This window comes from Rhea pennata, chromosome 15, assembly GCF_028389875.1.
Source record: "Rhea pennata isolate bPtePen1 chromosome 15, bPtePen1.pri, whole genome shotgun sequence".
Classification (NCBI taxonomy): Eukaryota; Metazoa; Chordata; class Aves; order Rheiformes; family Rheidae; genus Rhea; species Rhea pennata.
The window spans coordinates 15606223-15619083 of record NC_084677.1 but is presented as its reverse complement, the minus strand read 5'-3'; the positions used below and the strand labels follow the sequence as shown (position 1 = coordinate 15619083).

Genomic DNA, 12861 nt, shown 5'->3' with positions numbered 1-12861 from the left:
ATCTTTACTTATTTAGTTGGGGTTTTTGGATAAAGAAGACTTTTAATCCTTGTGATTTAGAGAAAAGCTTGCAAAACTGGCCCAAACATATCCTAAAATCCAGAAGATCCATGAGAAAAAAAAATCCCTCAAGAACATGTTGTTCTGTGGATATATTTCTTTTGGAAGAAAACTCAATTTTTCTAAGTTAATCTTGTAATTCTTGACAGCAGTGAAGCTGCACTGTTGGCTGGCATCTCCCTCCTCTTTCTCCCCGGTGCCTTGACTGGTTATGGCAGCCTTAGTGGTTAAGTCCTTCCTTTCGAGACCTTATTAATTGGCATGCACAAGAGACTGAAATCAGAGCTTCTAAAATCCATAGGGTCTGCCACAATATCTGTTCTGTATTCACCACTGTCCCTTCCTTTCCCCTCGGCAGCTAAAGCTCAAGAAGAAAAAGATACCATCGGATCAGGAGCAGCTGGCTAGCAAGCTCGACAAGGCCTTGTCGCTCACCAAACAAGACAAGCTCAAATCCCCCTTCAAGTTTGCCGACAGCTCTGGGGGGAAGCCAAAAACTAGCGGAGGTGGTGGCAGGTACCTCCCACCCCATGAGGCTCTGCCAAGCAAGGAGGAGAAGAAGAATCTGGCCAAGAACCTGGGCCTGTCGCTTAAAACTGCGAAGGAAGGTAAAAACAAAGTGGCTGCCAAAATGAAGAAGATGGAGGTGGGGTTAAAAGTCAAAAATCAGCTCAAAGTTTCCCATTCACCAGCAATATCTGAAGTTAGCAGCTACTCCTATAGTAAGTAACCCCTCATTTATCTCTTCTTATGGCGCGATCTGTCGTAAGGGCTTATGGCAGGGGATTCTGGCCCCCTGGAAGGGGTCTTGGAGATGGGTCTATTTTTGCTGTGTGACAAAAGGATCTCCCCAACTAATCAACACTGGCATGTCTTTGGGTGAATGTGTGTTGCCCAGGGTTCGCTCAAATTGTTGTCCAAGAGTTAGCTGACATTAGCGTGCCTCTTCCTGGCCAGTGTTGTACAGATGGTCAGTGAGGAAAAATGATTTAAAAATGAAGTTAACTTATGTCCTTGCTTTCAGTGGGAGTAAACACTTTTCATCTGCCTGCCAGTAGGGAACTCAGAGCCTCTGCTCCAGAGGTGTTCTGTAGTTGGTTTCTGAGGTCCTCAGTTACTTGGGTAGGACTAGCCATAGGATCATGCCATAGAGGCAGCTAGAGAAGACAAAGCCTGCCAGGAGGCACTGAAGTTAACAAGCGTCCTCTTGCTCTTCTTCAGTGTCTGGCTTTGGTTTCTTATGCCGTGGTTCCTAGCTGGCTATGCTCAGCATTCTTATCTATCTCATTGGGGTTCATCTCCATGCCAGCATCTTCTGAACCCCAAGTGCACCTGAGCTGGAGAATCTTGAATTTGGGAACGAAGCAGAGTTAGTGACCCCTATTAAGGGAGGAAAAATCTGAATTCCAGATACTGTTGGGAAGGTGGTTAGATGAAACAGTCAACTTGTGATATGAGAAAGAGGCCATTACATTGTGATCGCCATCCGTGGTAGGCTGTCAGGTGCTAAAAGTGTTTAAGAAAGCAAGGTAGTCCTTTGAATGTCCTTTGGAGCTGGCTGTGCCAGTGTGGCCTTCATTGGCTGATAGTCTGAGTGTGCCGGGGTAGCCCTGCCAGGGGTTACCTGTTTTGAGAGCTCACGACTCGGGGTGATGATGAGATGCTGTTATTGGGTCTGCGGAGAGGAGTGTCTGCTGAAACAACAGCACGTAAATGTGCTGTGTGCACTGCCATTCATCCCTGGGAGAGTAAAGAGGATGCTAGGAAAAATATATGACAGTCTTTGATGGTTCAGGCAGAAGATGGGGCATAGAGTGTGTTAGGGACTTGGAGTTTATGATCTGAGACTACGTTGTTTAATTGTCTTAGCTCACTTAAATCCGTATCTTCCTTTGCTTGCAGCTACATAAGTCCTATGTTGAAACACTTGGGGGGTATTTGTGAGTATAACAAATATGTACTCAGACTGCATGCAATACCAGTTTAGAAACTTCACTAATGGGAATGATGATGAGCTAGTGATTTTCCAACTGAACAAATGTTTGGCATGAAATTAGCCATTTACTTGGCAAAATAAGAGCCATTGTGTCCACTGGACTTGAACATATCATTCAACCTTTGGCTGGCAGTGATGTACAAACCATCCATCTGTTCTGCTCTTGAATGTGTTTCTCATCCAGGAACAGCCCTATGGCTCCTAGTCTGGGAGCTTTATGTTTTCTGGGGAGGGGAGCAGGGCCGTGGGTGGAGAGGAGGCACAAGCCAGCGTTACAGCTGGAAGCCTTGCTCTTGGCCGAGAGAGTTTCTGCAGTGTGCTTGCTCTTGGTGCTGTGTGTTCAAGACCAAAAACTGCCTCCCAGATCTAAAGGAGCTGTTGTCTGAACCCCACCATCCCTCCAACAAGTCTGCCTGTTCATGATCAGTATAGGAATGTGCCCCTCAGTGCAGGAAGATAATCATTACTGAAGAACTTACTCTGAAATGGCTCAGCATTTGGTACCAGGCTTTTCAACCGTGTACATCTTCAAGCAAAAGAAAGGCTTCAGCCAGTTGTTTGGTCACCCAAGCGTGGTGGATTTGGGAGGGCAGGTTGAGCATATGGCAGCATCTCCATGACTGGTAGGCTTCTTCCTGTGGAGGAGGAGAAGTGGGACTAGTGCCAAATCCTTCCGCCTCATCCTAACCTCATGACTTTTTAGCTTGAGTCCTTGAAAAATCTTTGGCATAGGTCCAAAGAGTGGGCTGAGTGATCCCCACTGATTTTAATAGAAGTTAAGTGCTCAGGTCATTTGTGGATTTGGCCTTTGAGCTTCCTAAACTGCCACTGCTTGTTCCTCCCTTTCCAAAACCAATGCAAGAGAAGTGGAGAAGCAGTGGCTGAGCTGGACCGACATAGAAGAGCATCTGCTGCTGCTCGCAAGCCACAACAGTCCCCATTGTAATGCCCGTAGCATGGCCCACATTCGTGAGCTGGGATGTAGCAGTTTGTACCCATTTTTACTGAATCTGTGGGTACCATATACTTTCGATTCCAGTCCTTCGACTTGGGAGGGAACCACTGGATAACTTCTCAGCACCCATGGGAGTTGTCAGCTTAGGAAATCCTCAGCTCATGGACCGAGGAATGACTTGGTCTCCGCTACTTCTTGGTGCACCTTTCTTCATTGCACTCGTCAAAGGCCTCGCTCCAGACAGCATCCGGGGCGGTTTGTTTGGAGTTAGATGCGCTGCCTGCTTAGCAGGTGTCGCCCGTGCTCTCCTTGCGCTTGTCTGGCTGCCCGCAGCAAAAACCCTGCGGGAGAAGGACTCGTGTATGAAAGGGGGGTTTAGGTCGGAGTATTTCCACGTAATTTTAATTAGGAGTAACGCAAATCAACAGATCAGCTGTTGGCATCGCTACGCTGTCAGTGGGCATCTTCCTGACAGCAGCTCCTACCTCAGTTTTCCATTCTTAAGCCTAAAACGCCTCTTGAATCTACCTTAAAAGGAGGAAGGACGGCCGTCGCCTGGCCTGGGTGGAGAGTGTTTGTTCCAGTTGGCGGAGCCCCGGGAAACACCTCTGTCTGTATTTTTGGGCTCCCGCCGTGCCGGAGCAGGGACACCCGCGGCGCACAGCCCACCAACTGCGCCGCAGCACCCCCCCAAAAATAAAAAACCGCCCCCGTCGGCTGCTTTAACGCTCTTCCCCCCGCTCTGACCGCAGATACGGACTCGGAGGAGGAGGAGGAGGAGGAGGAGGGATCGCTGAGGGACGAGTGGCCGGCGCAGTCCCCGTCTGGCTCCAAGCCCAGGCCGCCCGGCCTCTACAGCGCGGCGGCCAGGAAGGGCAGCAAGGCGGCCGGCGGCCTCAAGGCGGCCGCCCGCGGGCTCTCGGCCGGGCGGACTCTCAAGCCGAAGCCGGCCGCGGGCCGGAAGCAGCCCTTTTGCTTGCTGCTGCGGGAGGCCGAGGCGGGATCTTCCTTCAGCGACTCCTCGGAGGACTCGTTCGATCAAGGTTACTAGCTTATAGCAAACGCGACCCCCCGCGCGCCCCTCTCCCGGGGCGGCGGCGCGCGAGCGGGCGGGCGGGCCCGGGGCGGCCAGGGCGAGCCAGGGGCCTGGCGGGCCGGGGCAGCCATTTTGATGGTCGGAGCGAGGGCGGCCATCTTCGTTCTTGGCAGCGTAGTCTGCTTTATCAGCCCGGCTTTTATTTTTTATCCTTTTTGTACCTGTATCATTGTGATATTATTACCGGCTGGCTCTTTGAGAGCTTTTATATTGACTGGGTTTTAGTGTCCGCCTCTCCCCCGCTTTCCTATTCCCCTTCCTCCCTTCAGTTTTTCCCCTCACTTTCTTCCTTGCTGCCACCACCACCATAGTGTTATTTTTATTATTTTTAATTTTTATTATTTTTATTATTATTTTATTATCTTATTATTCTCATTATTTTAATATTATTTCTTTTTATTATTTTATTTTGGTCATTCACAGAGGTTTGGAAGGAGCTTTTCTTTGTGTTATTTTCCTCCTTTTTTTTTTTTTTTTTATTTTTTAAATACCGGGATACTGTTGTGTGGCCGTGTGACTTGATGTTTGTACTGCGATTTGGTATACCAAGCTTTATTAAACAGACCGAGTTCATTTTTAACTAAACCTGTGTACCTTGTCTCTCTTGCTGTGTCTCTTATTAGGCGAGTAGGTTGCCGCTTCACCCCATCCTGCTCTGCTTCCCCTTCCTGCTCCCGCTCCCCACGAGTAGAACTGGAATTAACCTAGTCTTGGGTGCTCTCTATTATTCAAATATCCCTGCTAGCAACTGTCCTTCGCTGCCTTTGTCAAGATTAAAGCCTCGGCCTCTCTCTCCCGCACCCCCTCGCTCTCTTAATTCCATTTTTTTTGTTTGTTTTGTTCATCCTTTTTTTTTCTTTCTCTCTTTTTTATTTTTATTCTCCCCCTCTCCCCCCCACCCCAGATTTGTTCCCGCTGTTCGTAGGCACGGGCAGTTAACCCGGGAGGGGGCTTGGTCCTTCCCACGGCTCCAGGTGGGTGCTGAGTGCAAGGTCTCTGCTGTTTGAAAGCCAGAGTTTTTCTTTCTTCATTCTCTAAAATGCATACTTAAAGTTTGTTTCTTGGGGTGATTTTTTTTTTCACATGCCCAGGCATAACCCACGGTGTCCAGGGTTGTGGCAATTACTGCATTAAACTTGGTGCTTTCGGTCCCCTACCCTCACTCCAATTTTCTTCTTTATGCCTTTTTTTTTTCTTTTTGTCAGCCTGTCATCAGTACTTCAGTGGGAAAAGAGATTACTTGAGACTTTTTCCTCCAGAGGCACAAGGGGGTTCTGTTTTAGAGCGCACTCATTAAATAATAATTGTGGGGAAAGGTCATTTTAATGAGCCCTCGGCTCCCAAAAGAAGGTAGCTCGTCTGGGCTGAATGCTAAGCAAGAGCATCCCCAGTTGTTATCATTTAAGTTACACGGCAGATTTGGATGTAGCACAGCGAACGCCCTGTAGCGTTTCACACTGCTCAGACAGCTGTTAATACAAGACAGGGCAGGGTAGTTTTTCTCTGGTTTTGTTTTTCATTTATTTATTTATTTTGTCTTAATCTCTTCCGTGCACCTGTTTGGTTTTTCCTCCCTCCAAACCCAGCTTCCTAAGAAAGATGATTTAAGCTAAGCAAAATTAGCAAGCGCAGCAGAAAGATACAGAATGCTGATTTGGTCTGATGTGTTTCTGGGCTGGACCCATCAATGCTTTTAAAAGGAAATCCAAAAGAGAGAAATACATGTTTCAAAAAAATGGAATTTATTTTTAAAGAACCCAAAATGTTCTGGGGATAGTGGATGTCCTCAAAGGGTGAGATTTCCACATTTCCATGAAGAGTCTGTGTTAACTTCCATTCAACTTGACATGTCTTCCCTTCCCTGCTTCTTTCTGCATCTTTTCTTTGTTTTTGTTTTTGCTTTTTTTTTTTTCTTTTGGCTGCTGTTGGAAATTTTGAGGATATCAATCCCTTTTAGTTTCCAAGTTCTTGAGGGTTTGGGGGGGGTTTACTTTTTGGATTTGCTCCAGGCAAGCAGATAGGTAACTTGTTCCTAATTGGCTCTTCCTATTTTTCAAGTAATCTGTCTGCTTAAAAAGAAAAAAAAAAGACAATTTTATGGGGTAAGATCTTGGGAGGGGAGGGGAGATGGGAGGAGGACGGGAAATCTGGAAAAAATGGGGCAATGCTTTGTAAATTCCTCTGGGGTATCATTTAGCGGTGGGGAAACCAAAGATGCAAAACCTCCTGGGGTGGGAGGTGGGCATGGAGGGGGAGGCTGGGAGGGATTATTGATTACAATTTTGTTTTTTCTGCAAATGATTTTTTTTGTTCTCTCTCAGAAGCATTACTTGAAGGGATATTTGGGTAATAGGGTTTCTAATGGCTTTCCCTGATACTAAACCGATTAATAACCTCAGCTTTTCTAGAAGTGCTCGCTTTCTCCTTGCAGCTGCTTGACCAACCCTTTCACCCCTGCCCCTATCCATGATGCTTTGAATGTCTGTGTCGGTCTCTTGCATTTGCTCTCACGCTGCACTAAAGAAGCAAAGTGGTTGGCTGGTTGTAGGGCAGACACTTCTCAGCGAGGGTCACTAGCCATGAACCCGAACCTTGACCATTGTTATGTAGGTAGGCAAAATAACTTTTCTTTATGTCATCTGTCAGCCTCAGATGTTTCGATGTTACCTCCATGAATAATGACACATAGTTCTTTGCATTCTCTCGGTTATATTAATTTTGAAGATGATTGCTGTCCACTTTTGATTTTCCTCTGTCCATGAAGAATCTTGCATGGAGGATATACTTGAGTGTGTGTGCTTGAGGACTCCAGAAATGCTTTACTGCTTGAACACCTTCTTTTGGAGAACTCCTTACCCCAGCAAAGGGGAGAGTTTACAGGTGGATCCGAGATGGGAAGCCATGGCGTTGCCTGCAAAGGTGCTGCCACATTCCTTAGAGGTTGCTGGGCCCTGATGCAGACTGCTCTGGTATCAGGGTACTAAGCTGGGTTGTGGCCATGCCGATCTTTGTCAGATGTATCAGGAGTTGCAGGAAGACATATTTTCATCTGGTTTGAGATAGAAGAGGTAGGAGCATGCTACTTTCTTGCAGACCGTTCAGCTAATGGACAAAGCTCGTGGTGTTTCACCCCAATGAGCTTGGAGAAAAAGCTGCTTTTGTGGGCCAAAAACTCATAGGAGCTTTGAAAGCCATCAAGGTATGGCTACCACGGATTTTCCAAAACCAAAGACTTTCTTCTTCTTCTCTGTACTCTGTTTTCCGTAAAAGATTAATGCCACCTTTCGCTGACTTGGAGGATGATTTATACCCAAGTAAAGCCAGTGAAAAATAACTAGTTTCCTACACAGTTGATCCTCCGTAATTCTTGCAAAAAAAATTTTTTTTAATAACAAAAAGTACTTCTGGAGTCAGCAGCACAGCACACATGGGGGAAAAAAACTTCAAATGATGAGAATTGGGTATGTTTGACAAAAAAGGTACAATCTTAAATTTGCAAATTTGAAAAAAAAAATAACCTCCAGAATTTGGACAGATCAAGCAAATCAGATGTCAAGGACCCAATAGCTGTCTAAAGTCTGCCTGTACTTAGCCTGCTTTGTATGCTGTAGGCCTGCTTGGCATTATGAGAAAATCATGCTATTTTTTTTTATAATGTGAAATGAATCTTTTAAGTGTGTGTCTTTACTCCCCCCCTCCCCGAACCTTTCCTCTCCACACCCTCCTCAATCCATTGTGTTACATCAGTTTCTAAAAACCAAATTGCCTAACCACTTTCTGTTCATCATTAACAAATCATCTTCATTTACTGCTCTCCTACAGTAAAATTCTGTGGCAGCTTGGTTGTTAAAGACAAAAAGAAAGAGTAATGTTTGTAATTCTTTTTTGTTCTGAATTTAATGCAGGTAAATAGTATATTAGTAAAATCTTCGTTGGCTCTAGTTTATCAGGCATCAGTAGTATTTAAGCACGATTTTTTTGTTGCTGTTACAGGGTTGTGTGTACATGTGTGATTGCATGTGTGGATATATACACACATATACGTGCTCTTAAAAATGTCAGATAGAGAAGAGATTTTTGACTTTAAATGTTTTTCTTTTTGCCTGTGCTCAGCCTTTATATAACTACAGTTGAAGAAAAATTCTTTTTTCAATGTTTTTGCAGTCCCCTGTTAACCAAAAATCACCTTTGCAGGAGAAAAAAATCGAGGCTTCAGAATGAAGCATCTGTGCATGCTTCATTTTAAGCCCATACGTAGTCTGGGTGCAGTAGGAGTAAATCTCCTGCTTCAGATTAAATGCAGGTATCATGGGTCTCTCCAAAAAGCTGTGCAAGTGGCTATAGATCAACATAACAGCTTATTTTCCACCATAAACTTGAATTTGGGGATTTAGTTTAGAAGCGTATGAGTTCTGAGATGAGCCCCAGGTGTGTTCTTACCATTCCATTTGGTGGATTTTGTCCCATGGAAAATCAGGAGGACGAGGAGCAGGGACATGCCGTGTGTGTAAAACAGCAGTAGCAAGAGCTGCCCTCTTGGCAAGAGGCGGAGGAAGCTAGATACGTGGGGGAAGGCTGTGAGCCCATTAAAATGTGTTTTTCAGGCTGAAAATTGAATCTCATGCTGATAAAATTATAAGTGTTTTGGTAAAAATGCTGACAAGAGACAATCTTCAGTCGTCTTTCCATAATGTGACACCATATATTTGAAAGAGGTTAGAATAACTGCCAGGCGCGTTATTGTATCGTATATTTTCCATAGCGTGAGTAATAGCTGCTTTCGTCGTGGTTTTTAAATCTGCTTTACCTTAGTGCATTTGAAATACTGTAGCTGTTGGCTACGCTTGTGCCCTAGCACGTGCAAAATCCGCGTTGGCAGCTGTGGAAGAGCAGTGATGAGGCGCGGGAGGAGAGACGCCGGCAGGGCCTAGGCCGAGCGTGCTCTGCGGGGCTGCTCGCCGAGGGTCTCCCCTGAAAGCGGTTTGAGGTTTGGAAGCGAAGGAGAAGCTTGGAGGGTGTTGTGCATCCCGGCGCCGGGGCTCGTGTGCGAGGGAAAGGCATGGCACGGAGGTCCCTCAGCCTCTCGCATCTGCGAGGCGGAGGGCGAGGGGAAGTTTTGGGCATGCAGAAATCTCCCTGGAGTTTGGCCTTAAAAAATATTTCGCAGGAAAGAGGCAGTGGAGGCCTCAGTACCCCCTGGGTGTTGACCAAATTGCTGGACGAGGGAGCAGCTGTACCTGCCGTGACGATGGGCAGCTTTGCTGTTGTGCCATGGCCTGCAGAAATACAGGCAAAATTGGGACATCCCACATTTGAGTGAAAAAGAGCTGGTTTAGCTGTGCCACCGTCTGGTTTGATGGCTGTAGCAGTGCCCTGTTAGCACCAGCCACATGTGGTTTTGCTGCTTTTCAGGCAGGTGGTTTCCACATCTCAGAATAGAGAAGTTCATCTGGGTGTATTTTAATTTGGCAAAATGTGGTAGAGAAGTAGCAGTTGTGTCCCCTTTTCTCTGTTGTCCACTGGAGGAAAGAGTCTAATCCTTATTTGATTCTTTTTTTTTTTTTTTTTTTTGGGGGGGGGGGAATGTGTTTTTTGTGCAAGGAGTGGAGAAGGCTGGATTTCTTGGTATTTACTGAAAGACTGTAGGTTTAATAGCGTTTTTTATATCACGAGGAACCAGTCAGAACAACTGAAATGGGGAAGGGATGTTTATGCAGTAAAAAGGCAGTATTTTGTTGTTACCTGATGTATGCTATGGAGAAAAGCTTTCTCTGTTTTTTTTTTTTTTTTTAAAAAAAAAGAAGCTCCAAAACCTAGCTACTTCAGTTGGTAAAATCCAAGGATGATAACACGATTTTTTGATATTCCTGTTATTTCTAATGTCATGGAAAAATAATCCAAAGAGGAAAAATAACATTTGTGTTATTCCATTTTTTTGAACAACCAACTGTTGAGAACATTTTTATCTATCCCAGAGGGCACAAGTGAAAAGAAAAGGATTTTCATGTTCATTTCAGCTCATTTTGAAGGGATCTGATTTCTCATTTGGCCGGCTTTCCGACTCAAGGATAGCGGCTAGCAGGGAGCTGACAAGTAGGCTCTGGCGGGGAGAGCAGTGCTCCTGCTAGCGGTGGAAATTTTCTAGTATCCGTCATGATCCTACTTAAGCTCTCAATTTCAAGAGAAAGGAAGTATGTTTTCTAGACCCACTTTTTTCAGTTAAAAAGTTTACATATATATATGTGTGTATTTGTGTATATATGTGTGTATATATACGTATATGTGCTTATATATGTGTATATGTATGTGTGTGGTCTGTACACATTTGTATAATGATTCTCGCTCATCAGCACTAACTAGATGAGAGGTTAAAATTAATCGCCTCTGAGCTGATGATAGATTCCTGGGAAGGGAGATACACCTCTTCTGGAGCATCCCCCACCCACGAATACCTGCTGCACACCAGAAAGGAAAATCCTGGCCCAGGCAGGCTGCAAGGCTGATTTCCTTGCCAGAATTAGACTTTGGGCTGTGGGCAGCTCATTCTGCTTTTTCTGAGCTGGGCTTTCCTAGCCTGAGCTGTAGAGAGGATGCTGAAAGGCCTGGAGAGTTTTGAGGCAGAATATTTAGATGCTCTTCCTTGTTGCCAGCTCCAAAACTACCTGCTGAAGCCTGCCTCTAGCAAATGTCATTCTTCTCCCTTTGTGTCCCTTCATATGCAGATATGATTTTCCCCCTTATGCATTCCAAATCCATTGCTTTCAGTTATTATTTTTTCTCCCCACTCCTTGCATTTTTGCCTCCTGTTCCTTCTCCTCTCTGTGTCCTCCTTGCCTCTTGCCATGGCACAGGCTAATCTCTGGTATTCCCCTTCCATGCTGATCTCCAATTCAAGTTACACTATTGGATTTCGTTACGCAGGAAGAGGTGGTGGGTGGGAGGGGAATCCCACAGCTCCAAGTTTGGGATTTTCAAAAGAGTTAAACTTTTAATTCCTCCTGAAAACTGTGGGGAAAGGGCGCCTGGCTTACATTACAAAGCTTGGGCAACACCCTGCTCTTCCCTCCCTTGCCTTGGATGTGTCCTAGTTGCCATACCCTGTGTTGCTGTGCCCTTCAAGGGTGGTGGTAGGCAGGATGATATCAGCCATATGGCTGCAAAGATCTGTGGGTGTCCATGACCAACATCTTGTAACTTGGCTCAAGAGTGGCTCGGTGCTGCTTAGGTGAGCACAGAGCAGCAGGAGAGCAAGCAGTTCGGGGTGGAAATGTGGCCAGTGCACAGCCCTGTGAGATTTGTAATGAGCTCCTCCTTTTCTGCATGCTAGATTCTAGCTCAGAGGAGGAAGAAGAGGAGGATGAAGAGGAAGAGGAGGAAGTGGAGGACTATGGGACGGATGGCACTGACAGGCTTTCGTCGCCTGCCCTTGATGAGAGTGGCCTGGGCCTGCTAGCGAGGTTTGCCGCCAGCGCGATGCCCAGCCCCATCGTTCCCCCTCCGCTTTCCATTGTCCAGCTGGAGGCCAAGCAGAAGGCAAAGAAGAAGGAGGAGCGGCAGAGCCTGATGGGTGAGTTGCATGTTTAGCTTTGGCACCAGTAGAGAGGCAAGGTGGAAGGCTTAGCGAGGTCCCAGATATGCTGCAAGAAAACAGTTTGTTGCCCAGACACAGTCTTTCCCATTCTTTCCTTTTTGGCCTCTTGGTCCTGATCGTGAAGGAGGAAATTGCTAACAAGAAATAAGAACCAGTCCTGCCACAGCTAGGGCATGTGCTGCAGCCATGGCTTCCCTAGGAGCAATTGCCAGTGGCTTCCTCGAAGCTTCCTCTTTTCCTCTCTGGCAAACCCTTGGCATGCCTGCGTGCACTGCAAAGGCAAGTGATGAGATAAAGTGTTCCCTCAGTCAGAGTGCTGCAGGCAGTGAAGTGCTGCTGAATTTCGGGGAAGGAGTCATATGCTAAACGCAGTTGATCTTAGATATTCAAGAGAGGCAGAGATACCCAAGCAGAAGGAAAACCCCTTTCAGTCTGCCAACTGCTTCAGCTTCCCCACAGAGTCCAGCAAAGGATACTCAAAGCAAGAGTTCCTTCCTTTGCTCGTGTGCTTGCCATGCCAGACTATATGTTTCCACCCCTCTCTCGGTTTCACCGTGTTACAAGTAACAGGAGTTTCACTCCTTTCCCACCTTGTGCCCTGTTGCACAAGTGCCCCTGGGTAATGTGGTTCCAAGTCAGACAGATATAAATGGCTGCCATTTATAATTTTTCTATTAATATTTATTAAATGGTAATAGAATTTATAGCATGCTTCAGAATGGAAAATGATGTCTTTCTTGGGAGCTAGGCTTGTTTTAGCACTGTTTCCTTGCTATATTAGGCTTTTGCCGACTTGTTCCAACAGCCTCTGTTAAGAATTTATCATGGCTCTGTCTTGTAACTTGCCCTACTTGAAACTGGAAACATCTAGAAATTATCTCATGCGGCAGAGCGAGAAAGGAGAAAGTGTGTTGTAATTTTCAGTGTTTTTTTTTCATTTTGAACATTGCCAGCTTTGATTTCTACAGGCCTACTCTTTTTCTGTTCCTGCTGGGGCTATCACAGGGGGAAATCTGGGTGGAAAATGAGTGCAGGTTCCTGTAGACTGTGTTTCAGAGAGAAGAACTGAGAGAAGATGCTTTCTCTCCATGTCTGTGCCTTGTACATTTTTATTCACCCACATGAATGCTGTTTGGTCCTATATTGCCTTTCTCAAGGGTCTC

The 12861-nt window shown here is 45.9% G+C and overlaps 1 protein-coding gene across 7 annotated transcripts in view; it reads left to right on the top strand.

Annotated features, from left to right (window-relative positions):
* Nucleotides 1-12861, top strand: part of TNRC18 (trinucleotide repeat containing 18) — a 57151-nt gene that overhangs the window by 31728 nt on the left and 12562 nt on the right. For 5 of the 7 annotated variants that reach the window (XM_062588100.1, XM_062588102.1, XM_062588105.1 and 2 more), the window contains 3 exons: nt 419-782; nt 3764-4054; nt 11435-11674. In XM_062588100.1, coding sequence (XP_062444084.1) covers nt 419-782; nt 3764-4054; nt 11435-11674 — 895 coding nt within the window. The remainder of the gene's footprint in view (nt 1-418; nt 783-3763; nt 4055-11434; nt 11675-12861) is intronic. The other 2 variants (XM_062588103.1, XM_062588106.1) reach the window with 2 other exon arrangements.